This window comes from Thrips palmi, unplaced genomic scaffold, assembly GCF_012932325.1.
Source record: "Thrips palmi isolate BJ-2018 unplaced genomic scaffold, TpBJ-2018v1 HiC_scaffold_10, whole genome shotgun sequence".
Lineage (NCBI taxonomy): Eukaryota > Metazoa > Arthropoda > Insecta > Thysanoptera > Thripidae > Thrips > Thrips palmi.
The window spans coordinates 12,822,424-12,834,780 of record NW_023144621.1 but is presented as its reverse complement, the minus strand read 5'-3'; the positions used below and the strand labels follow the sequence as shown (position 1 = coordinate 12,834,780).

The window sequence follows — 12,357 nt, the reverse complement described above, 5'->3', positions numbered from 1 at the left end:
TAACTATTCGTTTCGCAATACCGGGTGCCATTGGTTTTACAATTGGCGCGGATTTGCGAAGTCGGATTATAATCATCAAGATTTCCAAAGTACTATATCAACGGTAGTGTTTCGTAGGTTATTTTTTTACGTGGATTAAGAGTATTTTGATGCAGAGAATTCCTAAAACTCCATTGTACGAGTAAAATTTCATTCAGTATTGTTAACACTAAGAGTTCGTGTAGATGTAGGGTTTAACTTTTCCCTCGAGACTCGCTTGCACTCCCAAACGTATGAAACAAGTTGGTTTTTATCCTAGTGCATTTTACATTTTTAAAGATAATAATAATTGTTCTGTTGAACAAAAGAAATGATTATTTACGTTGTCCAAATTATCAATTTTTGACAAGTTAAATGTAGTAGATTAGTTCACGATTCGAATAATAGGTGTGAATTTCTGATGTTTGATACTAATATATATTTATGACATTAAATCAAAAATTGTATTCAAACTTTAGAGCTAGACGTTTTATTCCGTGGTCCAAGGTCACGATATCGGGAGTGAAACAGACAAGTCGAAATATTCGAAAGGATAAGGGCTGTAACGTGTGTAGGAGCCACTGTGCACTTTGAATCATCATATTTTTGTGACTTTTTATCAAAATTGCACGTGTACTGATTTCATGAAAATTTCAGCACTTTTATTCACTTAAAACTAAATTTTACCTTTATTTCTTTCAAAATTCCAAACTTTTTTGAGAGACTTATCGAGATTTGATTTCACTGTTTTGGGTATAATGTGCTAGAAAGTATTGTTTCCGCCAGGTCTGCAATTTCCGTGACCTTGCAGATACTGGCGCATTTTTGTTCTAAATGTGTAGGTTTGAGAAAAATCCCTTTGAAACGAATACGCTAATCAATGTGATATATTTGTTTCGAGCTGTTTCGACACAAGACCAAGTGCGGTATCTCTCTTGTGAGATGGCGTATGTTGTGTTCTCGATTCAGCTTAATGTATAGATTTGTGCTATTAGTAGACCCCCTGTAGATATGAGTGAATGTCTGTGTATTAATTAAGAGTTTATCTTTGTTCATAATTATTCTTTATTCTTTGGATTTAGAGTTAATTTTAGACGTGGTGAGAGGTGTTCATGGACACACTACTTCATAATGTTTGTCTGAGATGCAAGAGATGACAACGAACGACTGAAGGAGGCTTTTATGTGGGTGACACATTACTCAATGAGTCAATCCTTTTTAATGTACAGTAAAATAGAGTTTATTCCAATGATATCTTATTCACATTACTCTTTTTGTCGATCGCTACCACACGCAATGTTGTTGTGGCTTTTGAACTGATTCATTTCATAGTTGTCGATGTCACACGTTTTGCAGTGTAGACATCGCCCGTAAATTTGTCGATGTTTCCAGCGTGGCCCACACCCGTTGACAGTTCAAGGTGTTCCATGCGTACTTGCACACATATCTTTCTGCCGTTCGTTTTTCTTCTACAATCTCTTTTGCTCCGTTTCCCCTTCAACGTTTGGTGCCAAAGAAACTCACCCTAAGGCCAAATTACTTCTCTAACTTGCTTTCGGCCTGGCCAGGCCAGGAATCGTCTGCCTTGCTAGGTGCTTGTGCGTATAGTGATGTGCTGTTCGCCCGAGACCTTCTTGGTCGTATTCATAGGAATTTTCGCGGTGGACTTCCTCATCCCTATTTCAGCTCTTTGTTTCTCGATTAGTTTTGTGGTTCATTCAGTCGTTTGATTGATAATACAACTCGTATTATCTATGTTCGGACATTCCGGGTAAATTGAACAATAAAGCAATGCTTTATTGTCGCTCTAGATGCAATGCTCAGACTACGATGCGATGGTCTGATGCTGCGCAAAACCATGTAGTTCACGTGTTTCTTTATTTCTTAAGTATTTGGCCGATATTAAAATAGCGCGGAAGAGGATGCGAACGACGAACTGTTTTACTTTTATTTTCTTTAATGGGGGCTGGATGTTGGGTCCATTAATATAGCGTTCAATTATCACCCCTCTGTGGGAATGAACTGTAAATTATTATCCTAGAATCAGGTGTGGAAGGACCAATTAAATTCATTCGTTGTTTCTTAGAATATTTGGCGCATCCTGTGGCACATTGTGCTTTGAGTAGAGAGAAAGGATTTCATTCTGCTTCCCTGACCCGAACTGAAAGCTACTATGTTTAAAAAAAAAACGCGTTCACCCATTTTACAGTGTACAAGTAAAGTTTCCATTTGAATGTAAACCTTTATTGTAGACCTCATGGTAAGAAGACTCTTTCACTCTTTTTATCAGCACGACGTATGAAATGATTTTCAACGCACATGATTTCAGCTAAGAAAATCACCTCTTTTCAACAGTGCCCAGTTTTTGTCTTTTTGTCCTGACAGCAGCCTACAAATCAAAACGTTTTGTAACATTGCCTGTGTGAAGAACTTCTGACTTTGACCGCTGTTAAAGTGCAGTTTTATTGATTACTTGCCTTGTACGTGTTAGATATTTTTTCGTATTTCGGGAAACTGTGTTTCCTTGTGAGATTGGAACCCTGTTTTATAAAGCTATCCTGTATAGTATATTCAAATAAATTCGTGTAAATAACGTTATTTTATTGCGTTATTCATTTTTACTTTTCAAACTGCACAGACAGAAACCACAACTCGATGCTTGTTATAACAATTTATTGTTTGTTTCTTTTTAAGAAAATGCACATAAAATTACAGAGACACTCGAGTACAGGACTTCAAAATATCGAAACAAAACAAAGTGTTGAGCTAAATCGTATACGAATCTCAAAACTTTAAACCATAATAAATGACTCAATACAAAACGACAACTTGGACACCAAGGTGCCCTTACAATGTTGACCAGGGAAAACACAGGTGGGCAACACAAACCATTTAAACATGGATTACGTTCGCTAATACCCTCAAGTATAACAAATATCAGTCGTCCCCGTGTGACTTTGGTCCACATTAAGGCCGTTGTTCACACACGCACGCGCGCGCGCGCACACACACACACGCACTCTCACACACTTCTCTCGCATGCACGCACACACTGTTGGTCCACACAAATCAGTCAGCTGAGCTAGATAAGTGTTTTCCGCTAGAATTAAGCCTCCGCAGCCCGCGGGGACCGGGCGCAGAGGCAGATCACAGTCAGGGTAATATTTAACAAAAAAAATCACTTGGCGAATACATATTTCCAGAAGCGTTTCAGTCAGGACGATGGGCCGTTGGGCCGGGGCGCGCCTCGCGAGCTGCCACCACCACCACGCGCGGGGTGATGGAACGAACTCCAAAGTCAAGTCCAAGTCGCGGAGCGCGAGATGCGAGTTATCACAGGACGTGCAGCTTCTCGCAGCTCTTGGCCTTGGAGTCGCGCGCCAGCACCTTGTCCAGGAGGCTCTTCATCCTGAAGGAGGCGGACGTCTTGGAGCCGCGGTACAACTTCCTGGGCACGGCCTGCTCGGGTCCGCGCGTGCTGGCCCTGGACATGACGTCGGTGGGCTCCAGGTTGGCGGCGTCGCCGAGCGCCAGCTTGCCCAGCGACTTCCGCCGCGAGAAGCTCCGCTTCCTGAAGATGCTGCGCGACTTCTCGGGGTCCTTGAGCTTGAGCCGGATCTGGGTGAGCAGCCCCACCAGCAGCTCATCCACGTTGTGGTTGATGGCCACGGAGGTCTCGATGTACTTGCAGTCGTACTGCGTGGCGGCTGCCTTGGCCTCCTCGGTGGACACGGTGCGGCCGCGCACCAGGTCCGTCTTGTTGGCCACCAGGATCACGGCCTTGGTGCCCACCGTCTCCGACTGCCAGAGCCGCTCCAGGGCCTGCAGCGCCAGGCGGAAGCTGCCGCGGTCCGTGGCCGCGAACACCACGCAGAAGGCGTGCGGCTCGGACTCGTAGTCGCTCTGCGGGCAGGAAGGACGCCGTCAAGCACACCGCAAAACGGACAGACAGGGCACGGGGGTTTGAACCCGGGCACTTACAGTGACGTCAGCGTCGTGCTGCTCGAGGAACGACAGCTCGGACTCCTCGCCGTCCAGGAGGACGTTGACGGACCGCTCCAGGGCGTCTTCATCTGCAAAAGGCGAGGGGTTACAGTCAGAGAAGGAAAGTGGGAAAACCGCTGCCGTCGGGATTCGAACTCAGGACTCACCAGGCGAGGCGCAGTAGGCGTGGAGGAAGTCAGAGGTGCTGAACTGCTGGACGAGGGACGATTTGCCCACGCCCTGGGCGCCCAGGATGACCACGTGGTAGCGGTGGGGGTCCGCCAGCGGGACGCGGGTGTCGATGATCTTGGTGGGGCTGCGCGACCGCTCAGCCGGGCTGCAAAAACCATCAACCCGTTTAGAGAGAGGACGTTGAAGAAGGGATTGTGGCGCATAGTGGGTCAGGAGACCGGTGGAGGCGGTCGAAATCCCGGACGCGTTTGGAGCTCCAGAGTAGCTTAATTGGACTCGAACCGAATGTGTGACCCCACCAATGGATTCCCCGTTCGTAGAGCAAAGCCATTCCGCCTCCACCGGTCTTCTGGCCCACTGTGTCGGGGTCGGGCCTCACCTGGGGCAGTCGTTGCTGTCGGCGCTGGAGCGGCGGCTCTTGACGGAGTCGCCGCGGTTCACCACGCCCTTGCCGGTGATGGCGAAGTTCCTCAGCAGGTAGACGTCGCCGGCGCGGGCGTCGTCCTCGTCGTCCGAGGACGACGACGGGAACATGTAGTAGCCGGCCAGGCCGGCGCGGCTGCCGCGGCTATGCGACCGCGGGCGGGGCCTTGCGCGGCGAGGGCGTGCGCGGGCGTGCGCGCTGGCGGACGTCATGGAGCAGTCCGAGGGGCTGCGCACGGGCGTGCGCATGGAGCGCGCGCGGTGCACGCTGGGCGGCGCCGCGTGGCACGGGCTGGGGGACACGCTGCTGCTCCTGCAACCAGAGAGAGACGGAGAGAGGGTCAGACTCGCTCTCTTTGACAGCTGCCGCCGGCTGCATAGCGCACGGCCACCAGGCCGCACAGTGGGCCAGAAGACCGGTGAAGGCGGCCAAAACTCCAGACGCGGTTTGCGCTCCTGAGTCGCTAAATGGGACGCGAACCTAACGTGTGACACTACCAATGGATTGCTCTCCGAACGAGGACTCCATTGGTGGGGTCACACGTTCGGTTCGAGTCCCATTTAGAGTCTCTGGAGCTCAAAACGCGTCTAGAGTTTCGGCCGCCTCCGCCGCTCTTCTGGCCCACTGTGGACCGTCAGGCAGGCCGTCATGCCACCACCGGTCATCACGAGGGGCACTTCCACGCGCTGCGGCGGGCTCTGTCTCTCTCGCACTCGTGGTGCGGGCCGCCGCGGCGCGAGAGAGACAGAGCCTTCGGGACCAGCCCGCGGCACATTATTCAGAAGCACGGCCGGAGTGCACCGCCACAGCCACATTCAGCAGAACACGCACGCCCACCCGTCAAAACCCTAAACCGCGGACCGTTGCATTCAGCAGAACCCGGCCAAACCCGCCGAACCGCGGGTCGGAGGCACGGCCCTCAATTAGTCCGCACTGCCATCAACACAGTCCATCCGAGTGGAAATACGGAGCCGAAATTAAATCGCGCGACCTTGGCTGCGCGCTGTCCGGCTCAGCACGCTCCGCACGATCCGCGCACGCCACCTGAGCGTGCTGGCCGGGCCGTGCCGGGCCGGCTCCGTCCTCCTCGCACCCTCGCGGAGAGCCGCCCGAGTGCGAGAGGGACGGAGCGATGCCGGCCGCACAGCGCGCACAGCAACCAGCAGCAGCAGCAGTCCAAAGCCGCCGTGTTTATTCCGACCATCTAAATGTGTTTGCCGCCGCGCCGCCGGGCCGGGCCTCTAGGCCGGGCCGGCCGCAGCCACACCGAGCTTCCAATGCCCTCTTCAACATTTACGTCCGAAAGCAAAGCCCCTCCCCTCCTCCCCTTTCAATGCCTTTTCATTTCTTCGTCCGTAATCCTCGATTGGCGCCATAAGCCCTGTCCAGCAGACTGATTCCGAAAGTTGTTCTCGTCGCTCTGTCTCCCTCGCACCTACACGGGACGCCCCGGGAGGGCGAGAGGGACAGAGCGACGAAAACGACTCTCGGAATCAGTCTGCAGCGTTTTCGTGTCACACTGCTGGCACTTGAAAGGGGGAGGGGAGGGGGAAGTTCCGAGCCGTTCCAGCAGGCTTCGCCCGCTTTGCCCGCTTCGCCCGCTTCGCCTCGCCTGCCTGCAACCTCACCCCAATAATAACGTTTGCCCAGAGCCGCGGTGCCGCGTTTGTCGGTGGATTTCCTTGACGGCACAGTCAGCCGCAATGTCGTGTTTTTCTCGCCCACCCCCCGGCGCCGGCTTCAAATACTGGCAGCAGCTACCGTTTTTTGTTTTTCTTCTAGTGCCGTTTCACATATTTTAATTTTCTTGTGTTGGCTGCATGGACTGTGTTTGTTTTTGTTGCGTACCGTGCGTGTTTCTCTTGGGTCGCTTGTTTCGTGTTTTGACTGATACCTACAAATTTGAGAACTACAGGACAGGGAAATCGTGAACCAAATTGACTGATGAGGACGCGACAGTGCATCACGTATGTTGACACGCCTAAAAACCATGAAAATATCTGTTTTTAGTGGGGCCGACCAACCTCCCATGGACAGGTCCTACTGCCCCCCTGGAATCTTCACAGTGGAGATGAGAGGAGGGACTCCAAATAGTGCTTTGTAATCTCAAGACTGGACTTTTGGCCTCACATTAGTGTTTATTTATTTTTTGAACAATGATAAGAATTAAGTTTTGGAGCAAAATCAAGTGATGACTGCCGTTCGTTGACAAGAATATTCTGTTTGTTAACTGGTCTTGAGATGAGCTGTCCCCATCCTTGGTTGGATGAAGTCATCTCAGCATCACAAAGTATTGACAAGGTATGTGTTATTTATTTAAGCAAGATGGACAGTGTGTAAATTTATTATAAGCTGACCAAGTTCAGCGTAGGCCAATTTAATTTTGGTCAAACCTTCAAAGCGTGAACTGAAGTGTTGCTCGGATTGGGATTTCACTGTAGTGGCTTGGCTTATAACTCTGGTCAAATTTTAGGGATACTTTGTAGTCTCACCTCTGTTTGAGCGATACAAACCTGTCTCACCAGAAAGATGACGACACAAAATTGTCTCGCCTCTTCTTGGGTGATACAAACCTGTCACGCTCAAAAATGGCAAACAAACAAAAAAAAAAACTCAAATTTTGTGATGTCCCGCCAGCTGAGTTTCAACATTTTCTTTCTCTCTCTGCTGGGCCAAGGTGTTTGGCACCAATATAGTCATAAAAAGAAACTCACGATGGTTTATTGCGATCGACGCAGTAAATGAAATGAAGCGGAGTGACGATAAAGGCGATAAAGAGGGACGACAGAGAACGAGCACGCAATTAAACTGCAGTCGGAGGCTGGCTGCTTGTCAATCTGGTGACCCCGCCCCGCCCCGCCCCGCCCCGCCCCGCCCTGTGTCGGCTCGCTTGTTTTCCCGCCGTCCACAGTGCAGAGGGGGCAAAGGGGGATGGCCCCAGCAGACTGATTCCGAGAGTCGTCGCTCTGTCTCTCTCGCTCTCATGGGGCGTCCCGTGTAGGTGCGAGAGAGACAGACTCTCGGAATGGGTCTGCAGGCCCCCGGGGCCGCGCAGTGATTCGTCACGTCCGAAACAAAACGGGCGCCGAGAAAAAAGGCGGCAGGACGACGTTCCGGCCGTTCGGGCTTCGGGCGCAAGGCGCAAGGCGCGCCAGCGGACTGGTTCCGAGAGTCGTGGCTCTGTCTCTCTCGCTCTCATGCGGCGTGCCGTGTAGGTGCGAGAGAGACAGAGTGGCGGAGACGACTCTGAGTCCGCGGCAGCAGGAGTTACACGAGGCAGACACCGCGGCGTCGCCCCTGCAGACTGCTTCCGAACCGCGTCGCCCGCGTCGCCCTCGTCGCCTCGCACTGTCTCTCTCTGTCGCGCTCTCGTGGCTGCCCGTAGGCTGCCCCCAGGGTGCGAGAGAGACGGAGCGAGCGGGCTGGGCGTGCTGGGCCCCTGGGGCCGCGCCGCGCTGAGGGCTGAGGGATGCTCGAGGCCGGGGGGCGTAAGGGGGCCGGGGGGCCCTGCCCGTGTCACAGCCCTACGCCCTTCGCCTCGCCACTGGTTTAAAACAATTAATGTTTCCCCGGCCCGTGCCAGGTCCTCGCTCACTCACGGCCACGCATTCTCTCTCTCTCCTCTCCCTCTCTCTCTCTCTCTCTCTCTCTCTCTCTCTCTCTCTCTCTCTCTCTCTCTCTCTCTCTCTCTCTCTCTCACTCACGCCTTAGGCCGCACCCTGCACGGTGAGTTGCTCACCCCATAAATTGAAGCCCTTAATTTCCCGGCTTTCCGAGTTTAGTTTTATGATCTAATCAGGCCGGCGTGCGCGTCCGCGGGCGTGGCGGGGCGGGGCGTGGCGGGGCGGGCACGGCGGAGGCGTCACTGCCTGGGACGATGAATATTCAATTTGTTCATTTTTTATGATTTCCCCCTCCCCCTCTTTCCATTCTTTCCCATTTCCTTTCATACCTTTGCAAAACTTTGTTCGCGCCTCTGCCGGCGAGAGTTACACCCCTAGGACAAGGAGCCCGACCGGTCGGGCACTACTTAGAGGCTCCTCGGGAAGGGGGGGCGCAGGTAAGCCCGACTTCGTGTGTGTGTGTGTGTGTGTGTGCGCGTATGTATGTGTTGTTTGTAATGAATTTACGTATTTATGTTGGGAATGTTCTCTGTATGTCTTTGTGTGTGTGTTTGTATGTCTTTGATTTCGTGACTGTGTGTGTGTTTGTGTGTGTGCGTGCGTGTGTGTGCGCGTGTCACAGGGGGTCAGCAAACCCCGGCGGCCCGTCGTTGCCCTTGGTTCGTCGCCGAGGTTTCCGCGTAAATTTTGGTTGCACACTTACGGTGGTGGCGCCGCGTCGCGTCGCGTCCCGAGCGGCGGAGTGACGCCCTTGCAAAATGGAAAATATATGGGCACTATATGGACAAAATATATGACCCAACATGTATTGACGTCATATGTGGAAAAGATAATTTAGCAAGATACTTTTCCGATATAAAAAATATGTGGCAAATATATGAATTTCATACATTGCTCTATATGTAGGCAATATATAGTGTAAATACACCATGGAGTCTGACGACTCAGAGACTTCCATTACTATATTAAAAGAATGTAAACTGCGCCTAGCGAGGACACTCAAGTCTTGTCCTACCGTGGTCGCCTAGAAGAACTTTTCGCGCTACACCCAAATAAGACGTTTAAAATTTCCAAACTGTTTCCAGTTAATTTTAAACGTTTCTAAAACTTTTTCGGGCCTACGGAGGAGTAACCCCTAGACATGGCTCAATGGCGGACTACTTAGAGGCTCCACGGATGTGGGCAGAAGCCCCTTTCATGTGTGCAAGATTGTAAGAAGTTACTTAAATGTCTGCCTTTAATGCATTTACGTTTATGTGGGAATGTTCTTTGTATCTTTGTGTGTAGTATTAGTATGTCTTTGATTTCGTAGGGTTACTGGGGCGTGCGAGTGTGCCCCAATGTCACACGTGTCAGCAAACTCGGCAGTCTTCGTTACCATTGGTTCGTGCCGAGTTCCGTAAATTTTGGTTGCATACTTACGGTGTGTGCCGCGTCTTTCGTCCCGAGCGGCGGAGTGGCGGCTGAAGTGACATAATAAACCAGCCGCAACGAGCCGCGAGGAGCGCGAGACAAGACAGCGCCGGGGCGGGGCGGGGCGGGGCGGGGCGCTCTCGCGGAAGACGTGGAAGACGGCCCCGGCGGGAACGAGTCCTGACTGCCAGAATGGAAGGTTCCGAACGCGCTCGCTGCGTTTACGAGCCGAAAGTAAGGAGTCAGGATCCATCCTTTCTCTCCCCCTCTCGCTCTCGTCAATTGTTTTTACTGCACTTTTTCTCTCCGTTCGTCCGTTTGCCAGTGCTTGCTTGCTTGCCATTGCTTGCTTCGGAAGCCAGCCAGCCGCCCTGCCGGGCTGTCGTGCCGAGACCCCGCGCTCGGTAAGCCTTCAGTTATACCAAAGGAAGGGGTGTATATTTACACGGACCGCGGGGCGCCCGAAGGATCTCTGGGATCAGGACGCACCGGTAGTGAATAGGGATCTCCTCTGTGCCCCCTCCCTCTTCCCCGGGGTGAGGCCCCGGTCGGCTGCACCCTCGCTCGCGTCTAGGATGGCTTTTCTGGTCAACCATCCCACTCGTCCAGGTCTCCGACCCCGCAGCGTCGCGGCGTTGTTTCAGCTGCAGACCGATTCCGAGAGTCGTTCTCTCTGTCTCTCTCGCACCCAAGCGGGACGCCCACGAGTGCGAGAGAGACAGAGGCGGTGCACAGTGGGCCAGACGACCAGTGGAGGCGGTCGAAAGTCCAGGCGCGTTTTGAGCTCCAAAGTCGCTAAATGAGACTCGAACCGAACGTGTGACCTCACCAATGGGTTCCGCTACAATCGAGGAATCCGTTGTTGGGGTCACACGTTTGGTTCGAGTCCTATTTGGCATCTCTGGAGCTCCAAACGCGCCTGGAGTTTTGGCCCACTGTGCGGCGGCTTTAGGGTAGTTTGGACTTTGACGCCAGCGAGGCCCAGCGAGGCAGCCTTGAGGGAGTAGATTATGGCGGGACTGGTCCGGCGCTTCTCCAGCTGCTCTCCACTTAGCAGGGCGAACAGTAATCTGTTTTGGCCCCCGATGGCGAAAAACAACCGCTCCCAAAAATATGGAAGAAAGACCAGGGAACAATCAGCTTTCTTCTGCTCTCGCTCAATTTCTAGCAGTGTGCTAAACATAAGCCAGAGGGTCTCCGGAATCGGTCTCAGCTGAACAGTCTGAGCACTGAGAATCGATGAACTCGACAGCAGCGCTGACCGCTTGCCAGTGCACTTCGCGCGAAGTATACTTTTGGCGCATGGAGTTTTCCCGAGCTTTTCCCGTCTCATGAAACAGCCGGGCTTTCCTTTTTATCCGTCTCGAAAAGTGAGTCGGTCATCTTCCCGATTCTCTTTGGTGACTCAGTAGTAGGAGACACCGCCCGCGGGGTTAGCCCATGCTGAGCCCACGCAGCGCGTCGCCAACCCCCCCCCCCCCCCCCCTCTCTCTCTCTCTCTCTCTCTCTCTCTCCGCCCCTTCCCGAGACGAGACCGCGCACAAGGCCACACTGCTGTGGCGAGACTCGACGGTCAGACGAATGAGTGTACCCGCAGAAATACTGGATGATACAATGCAAAAGAAGAGAGAGAGAGAGGCGGGTACCAAGGCGGGTACTTTTTGACATTTGCATCCATCACTTAGGTATTTCCAGGAAAGTTTTCACCCCTTCCGACACGTTCTCGTTTCGCGCAACGTCGCTTCCAGCGGTGTGGGGCGCAACAAGCAAAACACCGAAACAAAAACGCACAAAAATGTACTTCGACAGTATCTTTTTTTTTGGGCGTGTGTGAGTGCGTTGCTTTTCCTCTCTGAAGTTTGTTGCAGCTTGCATTGAGTGCAGTCAAGGAAAACTGCTTTCGGAATAGAGCTTCCGTCTAAAAATACAGTGCACCGGGTATGACCCCGCGAACGCACTTAGTTGCGCTCGGCGGAGCAGAGCGGCGCTTAATTTTGTTGCCCCCGCAACTTCATGCGGTAACAAACTTTTGTTTTTTGTTTGGAAAAATGATTGTATTTGAAAGCGAACTCACCTCATTTTGTCGCTGCCGACGTGCAGCTGGTTGAGGGTGACTGCGTTGACCACGTCCAGGAACTGCTTCATGGTGACGGAGCGTGGCTGTGACGAGGGTGGTGACGAGGGCCGTGACGAGGTCTGTGACACACTTGCGTAAATCCAAAGGGCACTGCACTGCACTGTCTGTACACTGGCTTCTTCACAGCGTAGGCGCGACGGACCGCTGTCGACGCGGTGCGCGAGGGCCGATGCAGATTTGAGACTAACGCACCCCGCCGCCCGGCCACGCTTAAATAGCCGAGCCTGCAGTCGGGTTCCTCGACTTCCCCCCCTACACTCTTCTGGGAGTGTGACGTCCGCGGGTGACGTATTCAGAGCACATGTGTGTTGTCTGCAGCCGGCCCCGCCCCGCCCCGCCCGCCACTCCCGCCGCTCAGAATAGCCGACGCGCTGCAGTGCGCAGGGCAGGGCGCAGGCCGGCCCTTCGGCAGGGGCCGCGGGCCCTTCGGCAAGTCGTCATGGACGGCGCGCCCTTCGGCAAGTCGTCATGGACGGCGCGCCCTTCGGCAAGTCGTCATGGACGGCGCGCCCTTCGGCAAGTCGTCATGGACGGCGCGCCCTTCGGCAAGTCGTCATGGACGGCGC

The 12,357-nt window shown here is 52.9% G+C and overlaps 1 protein-coding gene across 1 annotated transcript; it reads right to left on the bottom strand.

Moving 5' to 3' along the window:
* Positions 1 to 2,674: 2,674 nt before the first annotated feature.
* Positions 2,675 to 11,963, bottom strand: LOC117652642 (GTP-binding protein REM 2-like). The gene is made up of 5 exons (XM_034397725.1): positions 11,729 to 11,963; positions 4,574 to 4,930; positions 4,170 to 4,339; positions 4,000 to 4,091; positions 2,675 to 3,921 (listed from the first exon to the last, which is right to left on the bottom strand). Exons 1-5 carry the CDS (start codon positions 11,797 to 11,799, stop codon positions 3,352 to 3,354), a joined length of 1,260 nt encoding a protein of 419 aa, XP_034253616.1. The 5' UTR covers positions 11,800 to 11,963; the 3' UTR covers positions 2,675 to 3,351.
* Between the last annotated feature and the right edge of the window lie 394 nt (positions 11,964 to 12,357).